At 35.0% G+C, this 12,500-nt stretch overlaps 1 protein-coding gene across 5 annotated transcripts in view; it reads right to left on the minus strand.

Annotated features, from left to right (window-relative positions):
- LOC135201058 (uncharacterized) overlaps positions 1–12,500 on the minus strand; it is a 167,585-nt gene that overhangs the window by 17,549 nt on the left and 137,536 nt on the right. For all 5 annotated transcript variants that reach the window (XM_064229918.1, XM_064229919.1, XM_064229921.1 and 2 more), the window contains exon 3: positions 2,504–2,567. In XM_064229918.1, the coding sequence (XP_064085988.1) occupies positions 2,504–2,567 (64 nt within the window). The remainder of the gene's footprint in view (positions 1–2,503; positions 2,568–12,500) is intronic.

The raw sequence follows: 12,500 nt of genomic DNA on the forward strand, positions 1-12,500 counted from the left end.
TCTCACGATTTTTCTAAGATGTGTAAAAGATTTTGTCACATTTTGCACTTTACATTTTATGCAGTTCAAATAACCCTATTTTTCTTACTGTGCCTGTTTCTCAAACAGCTCATGACTTTTATATTTTGAATTATTATTAATCAGAAACTTTTTTCTTTCTGACAGGATCTAAATACTGGAAACGAGATGCCTAAGAAGTATATTTTCTGCAACCAGCCAATTGACTGATCATGGTACGATGGGTCAAAGGGCACTGGATGAGGGAGGTCGCGTCAGTCAGCAGTGAATTGAAGTATGTATTGGACTAGCTGCTAGCAAATAGAGCACTTTCACTACCTATATACACGAGATGCGGCAGAATTATCGCTTGCCTAATAATATCAAGAATCAATCAGCAACTAAGGACTTTATCCGTTCCGAACCAGAGAAATGCATAGAACGTTCTTACACATGGGACAATGATGTGCATGTGCGAATTCAAAACATTGAAGATTCTGTTGTTGCTGAAGTGAATTACCACCATGCATGTAAGATTAGCTTTCATAAGGGCTGGGAGTCAATGCAAAGCCCTAGGAGAAGGCCTAGAGGTCGTCCTAAAGGGTCGGTCGATCAGGAGAAGAATTTAGGTTTTCTGGTTTTGTGGTTCTTAGGTGAAAATGATGATCACCAGTTCACTCTGGCAGAATTAGAAGGACTGCTGAAGGACTTTTCTGGAGATGGTGAAGTGTACTCAGCAAAACAGCTGAAGTCAAAACTGAAATAAAGGCACAATGAGCAAACGATCATCAAATGTCAGCATGGTAAAGATACAATTTATGCATTCCTGAATAAGTGCAATAGGATACTGAGAGAACATTATAAATAGGTGCAAGACTAATACCTGAAGAAATGATTGACATGGCAGGGGATTTTTATAGAGGATGAAATAAGAACAGTCATAAATAATAAATCCAATTACCCTAAATTTTTCGAGATGACCAATTGCTACAAGATGGACATCAGTATGACATCAGTTGCAGCACCATGTCATTCATCTCGCAAATTCTCTTAGGAATATCATTTTACCGTAATGCTAAAATAGTGTCATTGGAATTAGTAGATTTACTCATCAGTCAAGCATTTGCTGATGACTAACGAGAAGTACGTATTACGTCTCTGTGGTGAATGCTGCCTACTGGAGGGAAGGTGTATGAATGGGTTGACACATTTGTATATTTTGTATTTGACAATGCTGATATTGACACACACATCGACTGGACTTGGAACACGGTATGCTCTGTGTGGCATTGCGGAGGTAACGCCAGCTGGAGAGATTTTGGAAGGAAACCTGCCCCATTCAACAACAGTTCAGTATGCTGCTACCACTGGTAGTGCATTTCACGATCTCCAGGAAAGTCTTTCAGTAGAGCCTCCAATTCTGTCAGAGCGAACTAGTGATTATCCTTTTCATCTAAGAACCACAAAACTGAAAAAACCTAAATTCTTCTTCTGATCGACCGACCCTTTAGGACACCCTTAGGCCTTTTCTTAGGATTTTGAATAGACTCCCGGCCCTTATAAGCAACAACAGCTTCACCAATGTTTTGAATACGCACATGCACATCATTGTCCCATGTATCAGAACGATCCAAGCATTTCTCTGGTTCGGAGTGGATAAAATCCTTAGTTGCTGATTCACGTATATTATCACGCTTCTCTAGAGGTCCTTTCTATTGTATTGGCATAACATAATCAACCTACTTTCCACAATACAAACAGTATTTCTTTATATCAAATTCGCCTGTCTGGACCTGCGGCTAAGTGCCTTGTATTCCGTCCTTTCACTTGAACTGTATACTTCTGTTTTCCTTTTCTTAATATTATTTGGTAAGAGTTAATTCTGCCAGCATAGGAAGTGGAAGTGCTGTTTGCTTGCAGCTAGTCCTATACATAATTCAATTCACTGCTGATTGACACGACCTTATCAAGTCCATTTTGACCCAGTCAATTAGCTGCTTACAGAAAACTCTTCTCAGGCATCTTGTCTATCAGTAGTCAGATCCTGTCAGAATGAAAAAGTTTCTGATTAATAATAATTCAAAATATAAAAATCGTGAGTTGTTGGAGAAACATGTATAGTATGAAAAATAGCTATTTGAACTGAATAAAAATGTAAATTGCTAAATATGGCTGAATATTTTACACATCTTAGAAATAATATGAGAAATTTGATCTGTTACAACACATCTGTTTACAGTTATTAGTGTTCGTTCTATTTACGGCGGCCGGCGGCTTTCTTGGCCGCAGTTTTGGATTACTCAGCGAGCTCACTGTTAACTCTAATGAAATTTATTCCATTGAACTAAGAATGGTTTCAGGTGGCTTCAGTATAAAAGTCAGCTTTCTGCATTTTTTTCCCCATTTCCATTAACCTTAGGACACAATGCTCCTGTACTAAGTGTTCACTGTTATGAGTCTTTCTGCCTGTATTCCTGACCCTCTTGGTATGCAAAATTATACTCACTATCTTGACACATTTCCTCTGTGCCGCAAGTACGCTGTACCGTCCCGGTTTCCATGTCCATTTTCTGTGGGAGAGATAAAGATTACATGTCATATATATATATATATATATTATATATATATATATATATATATATATATATATAAATATATATATATATATATATATTATATTATATATATATATATATATATATATATATATATAATATATATATATCAGTCAGCAAGATATATAGACTTCAGGAGGGTCCATGATACACATGTGTTTAAAAAGGCCATGTTTATTACAGCAAAGAAACGTTTCGCACTACTCAGGGCATCATCAGTCTGTCAAAAGTAAAAGACACAATAAAATACATTATTAACATAAAAAGGAATTCACAAGGTAATTAAAATTTACAAGTTAAAATAACAAAAAAGTAATAAAAGAGTATAAAAAGTACATAAAACAAGAAACCAAAAAGAGACTACCAAAAACACCAACCATCTATAAGCAGGAGAGAAGAGATGGACATACAATGACGTCCAAGGCCAGACGACAACTATGCCAGATACAAAGTTTTGTTCCTGAGGAAGTATTACTATTGAGAGAGGGAAATAACCAGTCTTTTAATATATAACGATTCTAAAGTTTTGTTAAGTGATTCTGGGTCCCTTACATAACCAATTATTGAAAAGTGTTGTTTCAGGACTTTTCCGGTTTTACATAATGCGGCATGATTATTTCTAATATTAGAAAATTCTGGCTGCTTAATTCTTTGGCCAGTGCGAAAGCTAAAACCCAAAATGGCTGCAATATCTTGCCTGCAGAACCTCCGTGGTCGATCCAACGTAGAGCCCGGACATCCAGGGCATGTGAATTTATAAACCACATTGGATCGCATGAAGGACTGCAGGCGATCTTTGAAATTAAAAAATGATCCTATTGTACATGGGTTGTTAGAGATCAGTTTTACGTTAAGACAGGGGATTTCCTGTTCGATTATTCTTGTAATAAATGCATACCGATTCTGCTATGATTAGTCGGTGAATATTTTGTCCCATACAGAAGATGTGGGTATTCTACACTAGTTCCTGAGTCGTCGGTTTTCTGTTGTGATGATCGACGTAGTGTTGGTGGAGGGCTATATTATTAAAATGGGCCTGTAGACGTCTCTTTAACGCATCTACCACTCTAATCGAGAACCACTACCAGTACCGGAGAGGACGCTGAAATCAATGTTGGTAGTCTGCACCAAAGAGGCCCCTTTCCTCTCACACAGGGGTGACTTATGGGGTATCCAGAGGGAGTCCTTTTAGATAATATTCATATTGACCCTGTCGAAATCACGATCTTTGTCAATCATAAAAATCCACGCATATACGCGAGGTGTATTGATAATATTTTTATTACAATGAAAGACCAACATAAAGCAGTAAGATTAACCGAAGAACTTAAGAATAATTCCTCCTTGAATTCCATGGTTGAATTCAGCAGAGAGAAAACTCTGCCTTTCATGGACATCCTTGTAACCCAAAATGGCCAACGGTTTGACACCAAAATTTATAAGACGACAACCGGAGGGCGGTGTCTCAAATACACGTGGGGAGCGCCCATTAGTCTACAAGCGGTCAGTGGTTGATGCTTATATCAAAAGAGCTATAACCCATCGCTCCACATGGTGGAGACTCACCTGGAAATCAAGCGAATCTAGCAACTCTTGGCCAACAACGGATTTCAAGATAAACTTATACAAGATATAATTGAACAATTTCACAACATTGAAACCAGAACAACAGGTGATGATAAAAACATCACAATTTATTATCGGCCAGAAGATAGCGAAAGATTTGAAGAAGTGAATAGGCGATCGACAGAGCAATAAATAACTCTCACAGCCCCCTTCGAACGGGTTTCAAGTTTGCATCTATTGAAAGCCTCCTATTTTGACTGCTTCCCCTGTAATGAAGAACAACATCAACGAGCCTTCCGAAAGAGCTTACGTTTGAAATACTACTACAACGTTCAAAAGACGTCTACAGACCCATCGTAATAATCAGGATTAATAGAGAACAGGGTTAGTCCCATTCTGACCAAAATAAAGACAATCTCGGTCATGTCGTCATGTGCATCTGGCCGAGGTTCAGATAAAAGAAAGTCATCAGTCAGTATTTGACCTCACCAGAGTGAAGACCAAGGAAGCTCTCTTAACCCGGATTAAGGAGCTTTTCAACTGGTCAGTCCTTTTAATCTTGACGACCCGACATAGACCTTGGCTACTTGTTCCGTGTATGGATGTAGATCTATTAAGTTATTATATGACATGCTTCTTTGATTAAAAATAATACACCGTTAAAGTACAATTCTCTTCAATAAGAAACTAAACATATTATTATAGGACATTCCTTTTTCATAAGGAATGAAAGATTTTGTTAATGAACATTTCTCTTTGATAAGGAAAATGATGTTATTAAAGAAATTCTTTTTCGGTAAAAAGGTAAAGATAATATTGAACAATATTCTTTTTCATTTAAATCGTCAAGAAGAAAAAAGATGTTATTAAAGGATATTCCTCGTCAATAAGAAAGAAGTATGTTCTTAACACACATTCCTCTTCGATAAGAAAACAAAGATATTACCAAAGTACATTCCTGCAGAATAAGAAAAAGATATTATCAAAGGACATTCCATTTCGATGAGAAGAATAAGGTTTGATTGATCTTTTGATAAGAAAAAAAAGAAGAAGATTTGAATGACATTCCCTTTCAATATGAATAAAAAAGAACTTATCGAAGGGCACTCATCTTCGATAAGAAACAAACAAGTAAGTAAAGACTATTCTTCTTCAAAAGAAAAATAGACATCCCTTTCAATAAGATAACGATGTTGTTAAATGACATTGCTCTTCCATAATAAGAAAGAAATATTTATTAAAGGACATTTCTCTTTGATAAGAAGAAAAAGACATTATTTATAGACATTCCTCTTCAATATAAAAATATATATTGTAAATAAAGGACATTTCTTTAGGTAAGAGAAAAAGTTATTATTAAATTATGTTCCTCTTCGATAAGACGAAAATAATGTTCTTGAAGGACATTTCTCTTCTATAAGAAGAAAAAGATACTAATAAAAGACAACTCTCTTTGATAAAAAAATGTCATTTGACATTCCTTTTCGATAAGAAGAAAAAGATGGTATAATAAGACATTCCTCTGCAATAAAAAACAATAGATATTATTAAAAGTCACTCCTCTTCGATAAAACGTAAGACGTTATTGAAGGACATTCCTTTGATAACAATCATAAACACATGTTTTTGAGGATGAGTTAGTTACATAGGTGGAAGAATAATTATTAATGAATAATACCACTAGTTCAATAGCAAGAAGAAAAGATGTTATTTTAAAAAATCCAGTTTGAAGAGAATAAGAAAAAAACTGTTATTGATGAGGAATATTATTCGATAAGAAGGAAAAGATGCCATTTAAGAACATTCTGGTGCGATAAGAGTAAATAAATGTTATGAATGAACAATTAATTGTGTTGGATAAGACGAAGGGAAAGACAAAGCAGAGGACGACTACAGATCGAACATGGAAAGGAAACGGTCCTTTTGAAGAGAAGGAAAAATTGCCGTCATTAACAAAAGAGGGATTTCTAGTTCAGTAAGAAGAAGAAATAGAGGCTATTGCGAAGATTCCAGGTTGACAAGAAAGAAAAAAATCTTATGAATAACATTCCAAATTGATACGAAGAGAATACATGTTACTGAGGAAGGTTCCAGTTCGATAAGAAGGAAGGAGTCTTCATAATGATGATGATTCCTGCTTGATAAGAGGAGGTAAGATATCGTAAAGGAAGATCCAAGTTCAATTAGAATAAGGAAAAATTGTTAAGGAGGCTTCTGCTTTCTTAAAACAGGAAAGGATGTTATTGAATTTTTTTTATGTTGTAGAATGTATTGTTACTGTGGCGGCGATAAGAAGAAAGAGTAGATGTTTTTGAGTAATGTCTCACCTCGATAAGAAGAGAAAAATGGCTGTGAAGGATTCGAATTCTAAAAGAAAAAGTATAATAAGTTGTTACAGATGCTTCCAGTTCGATAAGGAGGAGAAAAAGATGATATCGAGGACGATTCCGGTTAAAAAAAAGAAAAAAAAAGACAAATATATGACTGACGAACATTCTCGTTCAATAAGAAGTTACAAAAGATGTCACTGAAGGATATTCTGGTTTAATAAGAAAAACATTTTGGTACAGTGAGCATCAAGTGATGCCCTGTTTTTCTAATCCATTGGGTTGCCAGTTACTCTTTTTAATAAGAATATTTCATCATTTTGGATTGCTTCTCCTTTGTAATAAGTATCAATCATTAACAATTAAGCCACAGCTCATGTTTCCTCAATAAATGGGCAATGAAAGTTCAATGATTACTTTAAAAAGGAATATAAGAAAAAGTAAAAAGTAAAACAAAAATTTCTCAGTAATTTAAAGTGTGGAGTGTAAATTAACTTTCAACTTTCATTCTGCGTTTATAGCTCTGTATCCAAAATAATATTCATTTCTATTAATTAATAAAGTACAGAATAATTCAGTGATTATGATTATATATACTATTGCCTGCTCGAAGAGTAAATCGTTGCCTGCTGTGGCAGTGTCTTCTCAGGTCTAGTTCCCGTATTAGCAGTCAGCTCCTCTGTGACTTAGCTTATGGGTGTTTCATACACGTTGTAAGCCGCTAAATCATAGAAGGTTCTTATAAATACAACAATTTACAGAAGGATATTCATTTTGCAATTTGTCGGAAATTTTCTTTCCGATTGGGATGGTTCTGTCCCAAGATGGTGTAGGTTTCCTGGTCATAAGGGCGCAATCAGCAAACATCTGAGTGAATGTCAAGCAAGATCAGGATGAGTTTTTTTTTTTTATTATAAAACTGAACTATTCAAATTTAACAAATTCATGAATTGAAAGGCGGACTCGCGTCAACTGAAAAGGTACAAATGAAATAAAATCTGAAATAATTGACCACGAGGCCCCAGCAACGCACACAAAAACAACGAGAAAAATCTTACCAAAAAACCCTTGAAAATCTCTCGTCATCGGCCTCAACAAGTTACAATTTCACATAAATTTTACTTCTGAATCATCAGACTACATTTTGACTGAAAATCAACTATCCCAAATCTCGGATGGCAAAAATACGATAAGATTAGCGATGAACACTTCACGGACTCTTCAACAAAACCGGCTCTTAATATTAACAACACTACCTCTGCAATCAAACTGAACGAAAAGAATTTCTCTTGAACATATTTACAGATTATTTAGAAACATAAACTCTGCTTCCTGCTTCCCACCTCGGTTTGCAAATCCTGAGCATTGCAAAGAATTGCCGGGAAAAAGCCGATACAGATTTTTACGACACAATTGTTGCTAAAACTTTAAAATGAATAATTAACACCAAGTTGATTTGAAATTTGACGAAAAATAAGTAAAAGGAAAAATCAAGGACTTTATGTGCCTTGACTGCATTAATAGGCCTGTTTTACTAGACAACGAAATATATCTAAATTATGTTGCATAACATGATTTTTCGACCAATTAAGTTTCACAATCACTAGCTTTATGAAAACATGCTTGGTTTACCACATGCTTTTAACTTCCTTAACAGGAATACGTTGTTAAAAAACCTTCTTGTTGAATTTTGCTCCCACGCATCAGTATAAGATATGAGTATTCCTAATATGTTACCATAATTTGGCAACCTCGTCTACGACTGCCTCTTGGAGAAGACTTTGCAAAAGAGTTGAAGTTTCTCATGCAACCTACAAAAACAGAACAAATAGTCATAATGTCACAATATTTTTAATATAAAGGTATACATTTCGTAAATTATTTTCCAAGAGATATATTCCATCTTGAAACAAAAAGTGACTAAAATCATAATTCCAAATTAAACAAAAAGATAAATTAGCCTTGAAATATTGTCATAGATATAATATACAAATAGACTTCGATTTCTTTCGTTCATTGCGGTAAACAATAAATAGGAATTGATTAATATATTTCAAGAGCACTCAAATATTGCGTATTTCCCGTCATTTCAAAAGGGTTTTCCATCGCACCATATGACATTCTCCCAAAAACTGCTCTCTAAAGGAAATTGCTGAAGTGTGAAGCAAGTCGCTGTTCTTTTCGGGCTTCGGTAAAGAAAGGTTCTGTAGCGGAAATTCCATTTTCTCAACCTTCTCTTAAACGACGTAATAATTGGGGAGTTTGATATACAGAGGCCTGTTCTCCTTGAACTATTGTTGAAGTTGCTACTGGATGTCTGCTTACGGGGTCAGTTATTTGCTCGTCTTCCTCCTCTGTCTGCAGAGGGGTCCTCTTGATCTTCTTTGATTTTCCAGTCCTCCTCCTTCATGATAGTATCTCATCAGTCATTTATATGCAGTTTTTCTATCTATTTTAACACGTCGTGCTATTCTTGCCAGAGAATACGTACCCGATCTAATTCAGTTAAAAATATTGTAAATAATAGAGTCTCAGATATCGGTCTAATCGCGTCAAACCGTCTTGATAGGTAAAAGGTTGCGTAACCACTTGCCTTGAATGCAGTGTTGCCGGCAACATTTCCGCACCACTATTTTCCACGTTCGCCAAAGTTTTATATTCATTTAACCGTCGGTAATATCTGACCTACGTAAAATCTAACGTATTCAAAACAATATATGCTTTTCTTTGCCGTGTAAAGAGCATTTCCTGTGAAAGTAATGTTAACTGGAAAACTTAATTGTATATCATTACACCGATCTCTTGACATGGCACAGCATTAGATGATAATGAGACTATCATATATACCACAAATTAAATGCATTTTAATATTACTTTTCAAAGAACTTCCCTTATCGAGTTAATAATGATAACTTTTTACATATATTAAAACAATTTTAATAAAATTTATTTTCCCTTAATTAGATGGAAGCCTGTGGTTGTCACTCTATTATCGTTGCATTCTGTGTCCATCAAGACATCGGTCGATCGACTTCTGCTACCTCATAATTTGGTGTGTAAACAATCATTCTTTATTTAATCATTATTATATGAACATCTAACAACCGAGTATAGGTACATGAGTCACATGATATAAGAAAATAATATCCGACCACAATAAACCCTTAAAAAGTGTGTGGAACTTTCGACCTCACTTTGTGTGGCAGAACATAAAATGAAAACGCCACTTCGGCATCCGATCACCTGGGGCATTAAATCTGCCACACCAGAGACCACTTTTCTACGTTTCGGCCACACTGCTTTGAGTGTCCTGTGTCAGAAAGAAATCAGAATTACCAACCAAACCCCACTTTCCTGCTGGAGCCCGGTTTATGCATGGTTGGTTATAATCCATATTATTTAAGGAAATGTATATTTAACTGGCAGAAATTGTTCACATTTTATTCTATCATTACTTTATGTACAATCGGGAAGAAAAGATACAGTTTTCATTAGCTTTCATTCATCGAATTTCCCATCTGTGTTTTACTGAAAATACATAATCTCGCTAAATTTACTCTAGAATATGAAAATGCAATGCAAATTATATCATATAAGTTAAAATGGCAAATCAAAAACATTCAGATACTTAAAAACACGATTTATGTCCGAATTCATTGGAATTTCTCAGATGCATTAGTTCATAGAGATTCAGAATACAGTGTGAATATCAGATTGTTGTGTGATGAAGTTAATATGAACATCACCACAGAGCTGAGTTCTGAGATTATGTTAATATGAACACAACCATAGAGCTGAGTTCTGTGATGGTGTTAAAATGAGCACCAGTAAAGATTCTTTTTATTAATTGCAAAAATCCGTGCGTACAGTAAGCGTCAACAGTGAAGCTACAAATTTCAGAGGAGTTTGTTCGAAATTCACTAACTGGCCACTATAACATGTAGCTAAAAAACTTAATCTTTTCTACAATGAAAGCTCTATCCAGGAAAATAAAGCTAACATATGATTAGCAAATATAGAATTTATGATATTTATAACAATCATAAGAAAAAATTATGGTAATAGTAATTGTTACAGAAAATGATCTCTTTCGCTTCTTTCCAATTCATAGTGTGGTTGCACTCATAAGTTGAAACAAAGTGCTTGCATTATTCCCCGTTCTGACATTATATTTATGTTGGTTTAATATTGTTTCGGGATCCTTTCCACTTTGTACCACATACATTCTATTACACTGATTGCAAGGGCAAGGGGTCTCATATATGCAGCCACTGTTGTGTTGAGGGGAATTTCTGATCAATACGTTCTTATGTACTGCATAGTTCTCAATAATGACATTAACATTAAATGGGCTCAACTGCCCAAGGATGGCCATAAACTGGTACATTTTTGTAAAACAAGAAGGTTTTTCACATAAACTCATTCTTACGACTAACTTCATAAAATGTTTTTCTTGCTTTACAGAAACCCCTATCAATAAAATCACAAGAGTACCTAAGACTTGTTGCAATGTCTCTGACCTTCTGAAGCTCAGCTTCGGGAAAGTGAGAGTAACTGCCCTGCAGTACCCTTTAAAACATAGACGACGATACCATCTTCTGTGTTCTCGGATGATGGTTAGAATAAAAATGTATGTAGGAGTCTACATTTATAGACTTTCTGTACACAGAGAATCTAAAATTTCTATCATTCCTCACAAATAAAACATCTAGAAACGCCAATTTCTTATCTACTTCAGTTTCCAAGGTGAATTTTATGGAAGGAACTAGGGCATTTAATGCTGCCAGGAAGCTCTCTTTATTTTTGTCAACAGGTCAAGCACAAAATATATCATTAACGTACCTAATCTACAGGATACCATTAGGAAGTATCCTTGGTAAGTACTTAATTTCGAAAAACTCCATATAAAGGTTACTAAGTAATGAAGATGACAGATTGCTCATTCCCATGCTAAATTTTTGTACATAATACTCATAAAGAAAATAATCCTGTTAGACCCATTATAAGTACTGTAGGCTCTTGTACTTATAAATATCGAAGTGGCTTGTTAACGAGGTCTACAGTACTTGGAAACATATCAGGTGTGTCCGTGAAAAATAGTGTGGATTTTATAGATAGGTTAAGAAGGTTAAATTTTAATAATGATTTTAAGTTAATCGTTTTGACGTCAACTCATTGTTTACAAAAGTACCAGTAGATGAACTACTTGAATTTATGAAGGAGGAAATAGAAAAATATACTTTCTCTTTGGACAGGCTTTCTATGATTAAACTTACAGAATTGAGTGTTAAAGGTTGTACATGCGTGTTTGGAGAAAAGTATTATGAAAATAAATTTGGCATGGAAATGGGCAATCCGTTATCTCCATTGCTTAGTAATCCTTAAATGGAGTGTTTTGAAATAAAGTACTTGCCAAGGATACTTCCTAAAGGTGTCCTTTGGGTTAGGTACGTTGATGATATATAGTGCTGTTGGCTTGTTGACAAAAATAAAGGGCTTCTAATAAGAAAAACATTCTATGAAGTTGGTCGTATGAATGAGTTTATGTGAAAAACCTTCTTGTTGTACCAAATTGTAACCAGTTTATGGCCATCCCTGGGCTGTTGAGACCATTTAATGTTAAATGTCATTTTTAAGGACTATGTAGTACATGAGAACATATTAATCAGGAATTCCCCTCAACAGAAGAGTGACTGCAAATATGAGATCCCTTGCAATCAGTGTAATAAAATGTACGAGGGACAAAGTGGAAATGATCTCGAAACAAGATTAAAACCGTGGCCGGATATTTAACCGAAGGACATTTGGCCGACGGACATTTAGCCGACGGACTTTTAGCCGAAGGGACATTTGGTTGACGGACATTTGGCCGAAAATTTACAAGTGTGAATAGTAACAAGCATTACTTTAAGTATTCTAATTAACAGTTTATTGCAAAAAAAATAACACCATAAAAAATACAGTAAGAGGTATGTTCTCATCCATTTAAAGACTG

This window comes from Macrobrachium nipponense, chromosome 27 (assembly GCF_015104395.2).
Source record: "Macrobrachium nipponense isolate FS-2020 chromosome 27, ASM1510439v2, whole genome shotgun sequence".
Classification (NCBI taxonomy): Eukaryota; Metazoa; Arthropoda; class Malacostraca; order Decapoda; family Palaemonidae; genus Macrobrachium; species Macrobrachium nipponense.